Source organism: Gossypium hirsutum, chromosome A08 (genome assembly GCF_007990345.1).
Source record: "Gossypium hirsutum isolate 1008001.06 chromosome A08, Gossypium_hirsutum_v2.1, whole genome shotgun sequence".
NCBI lineage: Eukaryota > Viridiplantae > Streptophyta > Magnoliopsida > Malvales > Malvaceae > Gossypium > Gossypium hirsutum.
The window spans coordinates 111,217,358-111,232,612 of NC_053431.1; the positions used below are offsets into that span (position 1 = coordinate 111,217,358).

Consider the following 15,255-nt stretch of genomic DNA (forward strand, 5'->3'; position numbering starts at 1 on the left):
ATGCTCGATGTTTGGAAGCTTTGAGAAAAGTAGTGCCCTAACTTATTAGGTTGCGACTTTTCTCATTGAGTTCGAACAATTAAGTACCCTTCTAAGTTTTTAAAGGTTTTCTAAATGCAAGCCACTATCTTGGAACTTCAAAGCAATATGTCCTAACTTATTGGTTATAGCGTTTTGCTGTTTCGAGATTGGAATTTCAAAAAGGTTAACTTTATGTCAATACTTTGATACGAGTGAATTCCAATTTTCAAAGTTAAAATATTTTAGCGAGGACTACATCTTAAAATTTTTGAATTTCCGACATTAAAGACATTTGATAATCAATTAGGTACCAATTTTTGGGCGTTACGAGGGTGCTAACCCTTCCTCGTGCGTAACCGACTCCCAAACCTATTTTCTGATTTCGTAGACCAAAACTAATGATTTTAAAACAAAAATGTTTTAAAGGTGATCCAATCACACCTAAAAGGATTGGTGGCGACTCCCGTTTTTGTTTTTTTAAATCGATTCCCATCTTCCAAAACTCGATTTGAAAATGGTTTCGACAAAATCTTTTTCATATATTGCTTATTTTGAATCATTCTTTCGTATTATGTGTTTTAAATTTTAATTATTTCGTTTGTTATCTGTTTTAAACTTTTTATCTTGTTTACTTTAAATTGTTTTTTTTCGTATATTATTTTACTTCATTTGTCTTTGATCATTAATTGATATTAAAAAATAATATATGTTGTGTGAATATTGCCATTACCTATCTTAGAAATTGTTGACATTCATCAACATTGTATCTAATTCGTGTTTTATTATTCCATGCTCTATGTTATATTTTTGTTTTATCTAGTTCAAGTCATATAATGCATCAAGCTCCAACATATTTATTCAACATAGACCAATTTTCTTTGCTCGAAACAAAATGAACACGCTTCGTTAAATGCTATACTTGTTATTATTCAAAAATAAAAATTTTCAAGAAAATGCAATATTTCATGTTTTGGGAATTCAAGAAATCATACCCTAACTTACGGGGTTTCGATTTTCTTGTTAAACTAAAATAGCCAAATATCCTTTTGGATTTCAAAGTACATGAAATTTTTCGATAAAACTTAAAGGTAAACTTATTCTTGAGTATTCCTATGTCGTGTCCTAACTTACGGAATGTGGCATTTTGTTATGTGGGGGTGAGTGGACCTTTGAAGCTCGCTTCAATTAAATTCAAGTATCTTTAAAAAAATGAACATTGATAAAAAAAAGGTCGTATTTTAAAAATCTTTTCAAAATTTCAACTCTCGACATTAAGACGTTAATCAATTAGGTACCAATTTTGGGCGTGATGAGGGTGCTAATCCTTCCTCGCACGTAGCCGACTCTCGAACCTGTTTTCTCAAATTTCGTAGACCAAAATCGTTGTTGTAGTAAATCAAAATATTTTATTAAAACAACCCAATTACTAGGGGATCCGATTACCCCTCGAAATTTGTGGCGACTCCATTTTCGTTTCTTTAAAATAAGTCGATGCCTTTTTCAAAAAAAATGGTTTTCGACAGTATATATGCTATGTATAACGTGTATATTGAATATTGATATTTAAATTAATATTTGAATGATTTTGTGATGTTGTTTGATTGAATGTGTGTCGTAATACTCTATAACCCTAATATGATAATAGAGATGAGTTAGGGGTGTTATAAGGTGATTTGGGTAATAGAATAAAGTTTAGGTACCACTTTTGATAAAAGTGTTTAAGTATTGCTAAAGGGGCTCGACTCCTTCGGAATAAGTCTTTCAAGTGTTGTCTTTCTAGCAATTGATCAAACCCTCAACAAAGGTTGATATTGTCCTCACCTCCACCGAGAGTTGTATACGATTCATGAAGATGGAGCACTTTGAAGGAATGGGTCGTTCACGGGCACACAACCACCCACCAATGGGACATGATCATCTTTGCTCTAGGTGGGGTTTGAACCCCTACCTATGGCATATAGGTCACCACTTGGGAGATAAGGTACCATTTAGTGGGTGGTTGTGCACCCACGAGCAACTTGTTCTTACGAGATGTTCTCCCTTTGTGAACCATATATGGCTTTTGGTGAAGGTGTGAGACTAAACCCCAACACGACCTAGGAACAATATTGACCATTATCGGGTGTCCGGTTGGTTGCCCAACGGGCGACACTTCAAAGACTTCTCTCAAATAAAACAACTCCTTTAATAATTATAAAGCTATATAAAAATATTATTTTTATTTAATGGGTAAACTATAGAATTAGTTACCCAACTATTAGTTTGCTTCTAATTTGATCAGCCAACTATGAAAATTTTCAATTTAATCATTGATGCTTTAGATCATTTCGATTTTTATCACCCTCAATTAAATTATCAGAAGTGATGATATAGCCTTTTTCTAATTGGTATAATCAATACTTACACATTCTATCACTTTAATTTTAATTCTAAATAGTTGAATCTACATTTCATAGTTAATTTGATATTCTAGATAGGTGGATATAGATAGATAGGTAACGTAAATATATATATATTATATTTTTAACAAAAGATTCTTCAAAGGCATGGGATATATACTTGGCTGTGATTCTTAAAATGGCATTAAAGGTAGAAGAATAAAGTGTTAAGGTACACGTAAGTTTTATTCTAAGAGCAGCGGGTTCATTTGCTGATGGGATTGAGTGAAGGGCAATGTAAGGGGAATATTGCTTGCTTGCTCGGTGGGTCGAGCATTTCAAGCTTCCCATAAGGTATCAAGGGGGAATCACTTTTTGCCCTGTTAATTAACTCTGATTTCTATACAGGTTTCTTGGAACTTTATTCTCTTTTTTCTTTATCTTCACGTCTTCTACACATGAAGTACGAGGTGTACGCTTGCATGCATGAAGTAGTCTGTATACGTAGATTATAATTATGAAAAAAGTCCCGCCCCCCTCTTTTGCTATAAAAAGCGGTAGGGGTTATAGGCAGAGTTATCAGAGGTTATAAGATCACGGTTTGAGAGCATTGAGAAAGCGAGAAACTATTTTCTGGTTTTCGTTTGCGATATGGAAGAACCTAAGCAACAAGGTTTCTCATTAATCATTATATATCTTCCATTATTTCCTTTTCCTTTATTATTCTTATGATTGATTTGGTTTGTTGGCTTAAAGCTTGAAGAGATGTTAATCAATTGTGTTTGATTTAGGCAAGAATATGACAGACAACCCCAAAACAGAGGGTCAAAGCTCAGGAACACCGTCGTCTGATAATGCTGGAGAAGGGGAGCAAGAGCAACAGACTAATCCTCGAGGTATTTATATATCAATTACAATAAAGTTAGTTCAAGTATATGATAATTTAGGGTATTTTGTTTGATTTTATAAGAAGCCGTTTTTTATTTTGTTCGTTAGGGAATTCAATACAATTGAGAAAATGCAGTTATATAATTTATGGATTTTTCCTATTTTAGATTTTTTAATTGAATTCTTACATTAATTTAATGCTGGAGTCAAGTATGATGTTACAAGTTAATTAAATATCATTTTTAAAAAAAGGTAATAAAAATTGTTGATCCAGTCTTAACTCGATTGTTATGAGTATTGCTGCTAATGTAGGAAGACTTTGATAGTTGTAAGCATTGTGTCAAGAAAAAATAAAAGAAAATATTATCAAAACCTATAATAAGATTGTTAAAAAAATAATAAATATTATTATAATAATATTTTTATATTTTTATATAAAATCTTTAAATAAAACAAATAAAAATTGCTACCTAAAATAAATCATGTATCTAAGGATCAAGGCTGAAATTAGGTGAAACTTTGTAGGTAAATCCTTTACCATTCCACCTATGAGTATTTTATAAATATAATCTAATTATAATAATCGTATAATTATTGTATATAATTATCATTTAATACGATATATATATACATATTTATTAAATTATTTATTTAATATAAAATAATTAAATATTTTAAAATTTAAAGATTGAACTAATTTAAAAATAAGAAAATTAAATAAAAATTAAATTTATTTTTAACAAATAATCGTTGGATTAATTAAAGCAAGTTTATTGTTAATAAAGTCTCATTGGTGATAGTTATATTTCATTCTATGCTATTATTTTAATTAATTTTTTACCATTTGAATACTAATAAGTATTTTCAAAGAATTTACCACAGGGTAATATATAATTAAACTAAATAAGTTTTACTTGAAGTAAGTAAACTCTAAGTTTATAAATCTTCAATTTAATTTTATTTCGCAACTAAAAATGGAAAAAATAAATAAATATAAAACCCATTTTTAATAAAATTAAGGGTATAAATGTTTTATTTAAATTTATTTAGTAAATAATTCTTAAGAAAATTTATTTGATTTTGGTAAGTGGGTATTTTTGTTTCTGAAACCTACGAGATATGAGGGATTTACGTACATTTTGATGTCGAAGTTGATGTGTCTTAAACTTACAATTGGATCACTATATATTATATTATTACTATCTATAATTTATAATATGTATAAAAACTCTTTAACAAATTTTGAATTGAATACAATACTGAATTTATTAATAATTATTATGCGATAATAATATCAATTAATTTTTAATTAAAATTTTTAAATTTTTTTGTGTGAAATTAAGTAATTCTGTCATATGATTTAAAAGCTCTACTTAAAAAATAATCTCATATATTATTAATTATTTAAATCTATAAAATAATTGGATAAATTAAAATTAATAAAAAATATTTTTTATCTATAACTATGATATTATTTAAATATGATAATAATTAAATCATGTTTTTCTACTTTTAAAAGTTTACTTAATAATATCGTCATATATTATTAATTAATAAAAATATTGAATTTATAAAATCAATTGATACTTAAATTTTGATAAATTATAATAAAAATAATTTATGTTTTTATATAATTAAATAAATTTATTTTTGATCTAGAATGATTTTATTTTAACTATGATAAAATCAATATAAATAAAAATTAAATGTGTAATATTAACATTATATATAAAAAATAATATCAAATATTGTTAATCTAATAATATATATTACATTTATATCAAAGTTCAAAAGAAAATAAATATATTCTATAATAAATTCTGTCTTTTATAATTAAATTAAATTAAATATTATTTTTTTATAAATACAAATTTCTTCTAATTAAATAGATTTGATCCCATACAAATCCTAGTTCAACAAATATAGCAGGACTCAAATCTATTTGAGAAATTAAGAAAATGAAAATCAATCAATTAAGCATTAATATTTTGTCTAAGCTATGTTTCTCATATTTTTTAAATCTACCACTTCCTAATGTCTTATGTGTTATATGTGATTTCAATTATTTTAATGATGATTATTAAAAATAATTATTAAAAATTATATTTTCTTTCAAAACAAATTCATACAACATTTTCTCTAAAAAAAACTGATTTAAAAATGATTATATCACATAGTATAAACAACATATAACATAATTATAAAAAAAATCATAATACTATAATACTTCATCATTAATTAAAATAATTTTTCATGTCATTATTATTTGTATATGATTTGATATTTGCTTATTGAAAGAAACATTGCTTTCATGTTTCATTTTTTATTATTATATAGTTCTAAGTTATTAATCCTAACAATCCTCAATTGTTTTATAATTTTAGCCTTTAGATTAAAGTGAATCATTTTTAAACCATATTTTTATAGATTCCATCCAATAAAAAGTCAAGAATATTTTTTTTTACATTAGAAAAGGATAAAAAAAATTATTATTACTTACTTTCTGAGTTTTATTTCCTTTTATCATTTGAAAGCAAATATGAATTAATTTTAAATTAATGGGTAAATTCTTAGATATTACTTAATCAATTGGTTGTAATTATTGGATACTATTTATAAAGTTAAACTTCAATTTTAATTGTTATATAATTCTAATATTAATTAAGTGATAATTAAGATTCTTAGAATTTTATTTGAGTAACAACTCTATTTTATATTAATAAAATTAGCACCTTTTTTTACATCAAAGTATTATTTATATGATTTATCTATTTTTCTTTTATAGAAAATTTTATCTATTATTCTCAATTGTATAACTAAAGTTAATAGAAACTAAATTATTTAAAAAAACTTATTTATTTAATGTTAGTTTAACAATTAAATGAACATTAAAACATATTCACATCGATTCAAAAGTGTTTCCAAACATTTATATTGATAAATCTTAATAGATAGGTTTTACATTTATTTTCAATAAATTAATAAGGAAAACCATCCGTAGGCAATATATGAAGTTTTTTATATTCTACAAGTTAATTGAAAGTATGATGTGTCATATAGAAATAATAAAAACATTGATATATAGACAAATGAAACACTTGTAATATTTTTAACCATGTTTATGGAATTTAAAATTTCAAAGATCGAATATCTAATACTTACCCACTTAGTAATAATATCATTATTAGTGTTATAGCTATTATCACTAAATTAGATTTTCGGCTTATATTAAATTACAGTTATTATTTCAGATTAATCACTGTACCAGTAAAGCATTTTTAGCAAATAGTATTTAAATAATTATTAAAAATATATATTTTATATTTATTAGATTTTTTTATCATAAATAAGATTCAAATACTATTATTTATTATTTGATAATTTTACTAATTTTATAAATGTTTTTAACTACAGTGCTTTGAAATATTAGCAATTGAATAAGGTTTATTTATTTATTTATTAGGGAGCGAGGATGTCTCTTTTTTAGAATGTTTCTGTTTGTAGTGTGTTTACTTGTGGGTTTCAGGTCTGGTTTGGCTTTTGTATGATTAAGCTTTTGGTTTAGCTAGAGTTTAACAAAAAAAAAAAATTTAAAATCCTACCGTTTTAACCAATATATAATTGTTTGAATTTGGCCAGAAACGAGGATCACTACTGCAAAAGATAAAGTGGGAAATGTAGTGAAAGTGATACGGGGGGAGCTGGAATCTTCCACCAGAGCAGTTGCCCTCACAGGGAGACCTGGAGTAGGGAAAACATGGCTGGCCAAACAAATAACCGAGTCCGCTGTCAGTCCAGAAGGTCCCTTCTACATGTCTCTTTGGACGTCTCTGAGCCTGAATCAAAAGAAGGACGATATGTCTCTTTTTCAATCCATTGCGCGCCAGTTGTCCATCCCTAACTTGGGCAGTATGTGGGAAGATGCCGATGACATGGACGACGACGACAAAAGGGAGGAGGTTGCTGGAAAAGAGCTGGAGGCAAAGGTAAGAGGCGAACTTAAGAAGAGATACGAGGAATGTAAGAGGAATGAGGATCCGGAAAAAAAACACAAGTTTCTTTTGGTGGTGTTGGATTGTGAAGGGGAGGTCAAATCTGAAGATTATAAAGAAATCATGGATCAGATACTCTCTCCGGAGGACTATAAGAATGACGACGACAAATCCCTTACCAATGTCTTAATCACATCAAGGGAACTTGGAAACCTTGATTCTATCGAGAAGAAAGTCCAACCCTATTCGGGAGATGAGGCTGTGGCTTTCTTAAACGACAGGGTTGACAACCATGTTTCTCTGCGTTCCAAGTTCCAAATATTATGTGCTGACATTAAAAAGAGAAGCCAGGTTTTGCCTGCTGAAATTATCATGTTAGCTGAAGCCTTAAATCACACTGCAACAGGCGAGCTGGACAGTGCTTTCGATGCAGCACATCTCATTTTGGAGGCCGCTGGAAATGATCATGTGATTCCGCTTCTTCCTTTCATTTATGGCCAGTTGCCAGATGACAATTGCTTGATCGATTGCTTTTGGCATAGCCGGAACTTGCTGGGGAAACATGGGGGTGTTCAGTACAATGAGCTGATCGTTCGCTGGATACTCGAAGGCCATCTTGATCTTGCTGATGGTATCAGGAAGGCTTACAACAAGGGATACAACGTGATGATGGAGCTTGTAGATCGTGGCATGCTGAAGATGCAAGAGGACAATCTTATTGTTCTGGAAAGAGCGACGCTTGATCTTGAGGACCGTAACTGTCGAGAATTGTTCGAAACATCCAACCTGGGGTTGGCCGGCATGCTTGAGGATAAAGGTCGCAAAGTTTTTGAAAGAATGACACCTACTGATGGCATGATGAAGACAGTGAAAGTGGACAAGGAAGGGAAATCAGTCTCCTCGCTACTGATTGATGGAAGCCGTTTCTCGAGAGAAGACCCTGAAAAATTCTTTGAACAAAAGCAGCATCTCGAAGTTCTTGCCCTTTTCAATCCCAGGCTGACATGTATCCCAGACCCCATACCTAAAATGAACAATCTGCTTCTGCTTGTCATCAGAGGCTGTTATCTGCTTCAGACAGTCGATTGCATTAAGGGTCTCAAAGAATTAGTGGCACTTGAGATAACTGGTTCACCCTTGCTCAAGGAAATGGCAACTGATTTTTTTGCTGAAATGACCAAACTTAGAAGCCTTAATCTATCTGCACTGGGAATCAAGTCATTGCCTGATGTCTTCAATCTGACTGCACTTCGGAGGCTCACCCTTAGAAACTGTACTTACCTGGTAGCACTGCCAAAGCTAGCCAATCTCAAAGACCTCGAGGTATTCGATGTTTCTGGATCCTCCAATTTGAATAGGCTCCAAGAAAAAAGTTTCCAGTCATTTCATAAACTTCGATTCGCTGATTTCTCTGGAACCAGCATCGAGAAATTACCAATTGTTCAGAAACTTGAAAATCTAACCATCCTCTTGGTTAGAGGATGTGTTCGTTTGTCTGGACTGCGATTTATGAAGCATCTGCACAAGCTCAAGGTTCTTGATGTTTCAGGTGCTACTAAGATAAAGGAGATATTCTATGATTGCTTTACTGATACTGACAACCTGAAAATCCTTGATCTATCAGAAACCGATATTAGATTTTTGCCTGAAAGCCTTGGCAAAAGTCTATGTGATCTCAAACTTAAAGGTTGTTCCAAGCTTGAAAGACTCCTGGACACAAGAAACCTCACTAACCTAGAGTTACTCGATCTTTCCGATTGCTCTAGTCTAAAAGCGTTTCCAAACAACTTTTTTGAGCACCTGACCAGTCTTAAGTCCCTCGACCTCTCAAACTCCCAAGTTAAAAGTTTTCCATCTCATTTCGACCTTCCCTATCTTCGCCACCTTTTGCTAAAGAATTGCTCGTTCGAAAGTCTTCCAGAGTCGAAAACCTTTGGCTCTTTTGACAAACTTCGTAACCTTGTGGAACTTGATCTCTCAGGTTGTAAGAGCCCAGCTGAGCAATTGCCAAGCTTGGAACATCTTACAGACCTTGAGGTTATTAATCTTTCAGGTTATAAGGCTCTGTCAGAAATAGATGCTTCCTTTGAGCACATGTCTTGGCTTCAAGTTCTCAATCTCTCAGAAACCAAGGTTTCAAGCTTACCAAAACTAAGCAATCACAGCAAACTCCGTTCCCTTATCCTAAATAACTGCACCGAGCTCCGAACTTCTCCAGATTTTGATATCCTTTTAAAACTTGAAGAGCTTGACCTGCGTGGTACATGCTCTTTGACGAATATCAAAGCAGAAAATTTGAGTCGCCTGACTCAGCTAAAAACTCTTAGGTTATCTAAAAGCGCTTTTGAGGCCACTCAATCTTATTTACCAAATTTGGAACAACTTGAGGTTCTGGATCTTTCTGGAGAAGAAGATGTTGAGTTTGTGCCCTCTCTCGACAATCTTATCAGGTTACGCCAGCTCTTGCTAGGGGGTTGTTCGAAGTTAAATAAGTTGCCACCACTGAATTCACTGAGTCAGCTTGAGGTGCTTGATCTATCAGGTACCAAAGTACCAAAGATTGGAGAAGAAATTTGGAATTTAAAATTAAAACGCCTTCATCTACCGGAGGGGGCGATTGAAGAATTTAACAGTGGAATTCGTACGAAAAAGCTCGAGCACCTTCCATTGGAGCTAAAGCTGGATCACTGTTATGTCTCTAAGCCTTCAGAGATTCCTCAAGGGGATAAGGTGCCACTACCAAGAATAGTTGTGCTGGGCGTAGAACTCCTCAAAAGTTTGAAGGAAGATTCTGCATTACTGGAGCGTATCAGGCATTCAATTTTCTCTGTTCGAGCACAACCCAAAAAGGAGGACAATTACAGTGATAGTCGTAAGCATATCTTCAGTTGTATCTACTCCAAGATCAAAAAGCTTCCTTCTAAGGAAAAAGATGACCAATGTTTGGAAATCCAAGGATTTGATGTTTTTCCTTCTGATATTGAGGTTCTTCTTGAGCATGCCACATATGTCTTTTTGGTTGAAAATGGTTTTTTGAAAAACTTGTCTGATTTAAAGGCTGACAGCTTGAAGAACATCAGAGGCTGTTGGTTAGAGAGGTGCAACAACGTGGAAGAAAGCATCTTCGTGGAGGCAGATCTTGGGAAGTGGGGAACCCTTGAGATTCTATGGATTTCGAACCTTCCCAAATTGAAGAGTTTGTACGAGGAGAAAGTACAATCCCTGAGTTTTGGGAGCATAAAGCATTTGTACATTGACTGCTGCCCAAAGCTTGAGACGGTTTTCCCATCATGGCTGATCGCTGAAAACCTTGAAACTCTCCAAATTACATTCTGTGATAATCTAAAGACTTTGTTTGGAGATAACGGGTCGAACGGTGAGAAAGAGCAGACCTGGAATCCAGAAGATACGAGGCCCACAAACAAGAAAGAGCAGCGTGCTACGGGTTCAGAAGACAAGAAAGTGCACGAAACCAAGAGTTCAGCCAAAGAAAAGGTGCAGCCGAAGAGTCCCATAAATAAGAAAGAGGAAGTGCAGCCCGAGACCTTAACAGACAAGGAAGAGCAAGAGAAGGCGCAGCAGCCCGAGAGTTTACCAGACAAGGAAGGGAAAGATGCGCCCAAGAGTTTACCGGACAAGGAAGAGAAAGAGGAGGCGCAGCAGCCCGAGAGTTTACCAGACAAGGAAGAGAAAGAGGAGGCGCAGCAGCCCGAGAGTTTACCAGACAAGGAAGAGAAAGAAGCGCCCAAGAGTTTACCAGACAAGGAAGAGAACGAGGAGGCGCAGCAGCCCGAGAGTTTACCAGACAGGGCTGCAAATCCAGCAAACATGCAGGAGGAGCAGGCTGTGAGTTCAGCAGACATGAAAAAGATCAAACTCAAGCATTTGCATATATCCTATTGCCCAATGCTTGAAACTGTTTTCTCATCAGGGCAAGTGCCTGAAAACCTCGAAATTCTCCGAGTCAAGCATTGTGATGAGCTGAAGAGTGTGTTTCAGCCGGAGTTGAACGACCGTGAATTACCTAAGTTGAGCACATTGCATCTATCAGACCTACCAGCTTGGACTAGTTCTGGCTACGGGTTTAAATTGAACGAATCAGTGACAAAACATCTTAGAGTTAGCCACGTTAAAGGACTTCAAGATATTCACCCAGATAATGCATCGATGGAAGCCACTCCAGCTGATGAGAATTAAGATTCAATGGAAGACAAAAGACCTCAACAAATAGGTAGGCCATGGATTATTTCAGCTTTCACTTCCTATTATCCTTAAATATAAATAAACAAATATCTTGTCTGAGTTTGCTTCTTTTGTTCTGAGCCATGACAGAAATACAAAGTAAATAAAAAGAGGGCAGCCCAGAAGGTTTGATCATGTGAAAGATGGATATGTGAATATGTGGTAAGTTGGATTGATTTGTTCTGAGTTTTTCTAGGTTTGATGAGATCTTGACTGTTGGTGCCAAAAGTTAAATAACTGGTTGGGGGCAGTTTAGACACTGTTATTTCTGTAAACATATCAGTCTAACCAACTAACCCTATCCCAAATATTGATTTCTGGTGCCAATTGCAGGTGTTTTCCTATTAAGATATACTATCATAAATAAATGCTGATCCGAGCTGCAAGCTGCCTCCTAGTAGTATATAGAAGACAATAAACGGTTTCAAAGATGAAGTGTCATGTTTGAACTTAAGTCGCAATGTCATGTTTGATGCTTAGTTTGAAGTGTTAGAAGAGTGCCCTTTGTTTTCAAGACTCATAAAGTTTCATGTATGTACTACTAGTATTATTTAGTTTAAGCTTTCGAGTGTCCGTATCAGAGTCATTTATTAGTTTAAGTCCATGTTCCGGTGTCCTTCCAATAAATTTGTTATTTTAGGCTTGGAAACCTTGTATTTATTTACCTGACATGTTATTTATATGTGTGTGAAAGATTTATTTTTCTTCAAATTCCACTCTTTTGTTTTTATTTTTACTAGAATTCTTCTCTTTGCCTTTCTTAAGGACTGCAAGAGTGGTGAAATTTATATAAATAAATAAATCAAAATCATCCAGCTTTTTATCTTGAGATGCTTTGAAAACATAGCAGAGCATGTTATTCAGACAGTAGTAGACCTAATAAGTCCAAGAGCAGTGAAATTCAAAACTCCATTGGCTTAATCGTCGGAGCACGCACTGGAGACCTAACTACGACACGCTCTTGCCTCCATTCCTTGTCTTACCAGTATTTTACCACCTAAACAGCGACCACCTGTATTGGAGTTCAACGAATAATTTGCATAAGAAAAAGGTTCAAAATGGTTTCATTTTTCTGCCACTATTTGTTTGAATATATAGATCATGGAAATGTCACCCTCACCAGTGTATATTCAATAAATAACATCCAAGCTTCAATCCATATCTAATCTCATTCTCGTGACCTTACTACTCTTCTCCATATTCTTTTTCTGTGTGGAAACTTCATCATCTTTTTTAACACCTTTTCTGTGGACTTTATTGCATATGCATCGACTGCAAGTGTAGTAACCATAACCATTTATTTGAATTGGTTAGCTCCCGTTTTACAATCCAATTTTAGGCTTGAAACAAAGTAGATTGCCATGAGACAGGTTCCATGGCATTTATTATTGCACTTGAAGTGGATGAGAACATATATGTAACACCCCGAATTTTGGGGTTAAAAGTTGTGAGCTTTTGGTTAAGGTCAATGAGTAGGTTGTGCTATTGTGTTTAGTTGCATGTTTAAGTGATAGAATGAGTTTGCTAGTTTGGTGGTTGGTAGTGTGTTAGTGTGCCTTTAGGTCTCGGGTTTAAATTTTCATGTAACACCCCTAATTCTGTATCTATCGCCGGAACCGAGTTACAGGATGTTACCGAAGTTTACAGAATAACTACACATAATTCCACAATTTTCTTATGTTCATAACAAAACTGTCCACCTGAGTCATAGTCATTAAATTATTTATATCTTGAGCTACAGAGCTCCAAATTGAGAACTGTTAATTTTTCCTAAAACTAGACTCACATATTTTCATATCATAAAATTTTCAGAATTTTTGGTTTATCCAATAAGTACAGTTTATTCTTTAAAGTTACCCTTGTTTCTCTGTCCAATAGTCCCGACCCTTCTTCACTAAAAAATAATTATCTCTTAGTACGAGATTCGAATAATATTCCCGTTTGTTTCTTTTGAAAATAGACTCATTAAGGATTCTAAGAATATAAATTATAACTCATAATTAGTTTTTTTACAATTTTTAATGATTTTCTCAAATCAGAATAGGAGATTTCAAAATCATTCTGACTCTGTTTATGCTTACACCGTTTCCTTTATAAGAAACTAGACTCGATAAGCTTTAATTTTATATTTTATTCAACCTCTAACTCAATTTCCACAATCTTTGGTGATTTTTCAAAATTAGACTACTGTTATTATCTAAAACTGTTTTAGTGCAAAATATTAATGACTAAGTTTATAGCATCTTTATTTCCTTTCACTACAACATTTCCCATCACTCCCTCTTATTTTTCCATTTTCTTTCACTAACATATTAAGAACATAGTACCTCATGTAAGAAAACTCTACTTTAACATCACAAAAACCTATTACCTGAACTTACCAAAGTAACTACATTCACAATATCATATATTCATATAACTAATATACCATATGGCACTTCAATGTACATATTTTCTTTACCCTACTTATACTATTTCATCCATGTGTGTATGAGAACCATTTATAACCTTATGAACTCATATGTTTATATATATATATCATTGCTAGCCATACCAATGGCTAACTTTCAAACATTGTGTAACATTTATCATTTCACTAATTTAGCTTATACATGCTATTTTCAAAATAAGTAAACCATTATACCAAAATTGATAGCATGACAGTTTGATGAAGTCTCCGACCCGTCTCCCACTTCTTCCGAGCTTTCAAGTACTATAAGACAAGGAAAATAAAACCTAATAAGCATATTTATGCTTAGTAAGTTCATATAACATAAATTAAACTTACCAATCATATTTAACATTTAAACCATATAAAAGCATAATTTATATTCATTTTGGCTATTTGCCTATTCATTTTGGCTATTTGCCTATTCATAAACGTTTCAATCAAACATGTTAGTAACAAACGTACCAATAGGCATAGATGAGCTCATCATGCTATTTTCTCATTCAATCTCATATTTCTCATGTCTCGTTTTATTATCTCATCCATTGAATCATTGGAATTATCGATGGATTTCCTAGTAGCACACACAAAGTGTACATTTCCATATTTTGTCAATTCATATCTAGGATTTAGCCCTTAGGATGTTAAATTATCAAGCACTCTCTCGAGTTACATATTAAGTAACCGTAGCAAATTAGGATTACTATTTTAAGGAAAATCCTATCCACCTTAAGTTACCATAGTGAATCAGGACCAAATTCTATCCACTTATATATTTATAGTGAATCAGGAATAAATCCTATTCACTTTAATTTCTTTTAGTGAATCAGGAATAAATCCTATTCACTCTTAATTCTCGAGAAGGCTTTTGTCAGATTTTCCATCCGAGTTCAATCCATTTCTACAACACATGCAGAACCTCATTTATTTCAGAGGAAATTTCCATTTATCCATCTATCACCAATATTCAAATGGAATTTCACCCATTTATTAATTTCCGAACATGTATCATTTCTTTCATTTCACATCTATATAATTCATATATTCAATTTCACATCATATACAATACAATACAACATTTAAATTAACATATTTACATACTCATTCAAGTTATACGAACTTACTTCGATAGCAACTTGTAATCGAAATTCTTCTAATTCGATATCTTTTCTTTTCCACGATCACTTTCCTTTTCGATCTTTCCGGGTCTATATAAATAAATTTAACATCAATTCAACATATTTCATTCTCATTCGAATTCAACTCTTGTTCTAGGCAAAATTAC

General features: G+C 32.6%; 1 protein-coding gene across 4 annotated transcripts; it reads left to right on the forward strand.

The window, feature by feature from the left end:
* The first annotated feature begins 2,953 nt into the window (after positions 1-2,953).
* Positions 2,954-12,232, forward strand: LOC107929463 (putative disease resistance protein At4g19050). 4 transcript variants are annotated; one of them, XM_041074414.1, is made up of 6 exons: positions 2,954-3,072; positions 3,191-3,295; positions 6,927-10,933; positions 10,979-11,510; positions 11,612-11,683; positions 11,855-12,232. In XM_041074414.1, the coding sequence occupies exons 1-4, from the start codon at positions 3,051-3,053 to the stop codon at positions 11,474-11,476; spliced, it is 4,632 nt and encodes a 1,543-aa protein (XP_040930348.1). In that variant the 5' UTR covers positions 2,954-3,050; the 3' UTR covers positions 11,477-11,510; positions 11,612-11,683; positions 11,855-12,232. The 4 variants fall into 4 exon arrangements, with proteins under 4 accessions (XP_040930348.1, XP_040930347.1, XP_016716381.2 ...); XM_041074413.1 differs by having other exon boundaries at positions 6,927-10,918; positions 10,964-11,510; XM_016860892.2 differs by having other exon boundaries at positions 6,927-11,510; positions 11,603-11,683.
* Positions 12,233-15,255: the final 3,023 nt, after the last annotated feature.

Coding starts and splice junctions, on each gene's coding strand:
- LOC107929463 (XM_016860892.2), top strand. CDS start 3,051: ATGGAAGAACCTAAGCAACAAG. Junction 3,073..3,190: donor GGAAGAACCTAAGCAACAAG/GTTTCTCATTAA, acceptor TGTTTGATTTAG/GCAAGAATATGACAGACAAC. Junction 3,296..6,926: donor GCAACAGACTAATCCTCGAG/GTATTTATATAT, acceptor GAATTTGGCCAG/AAACGAGGATCACTACTGCA.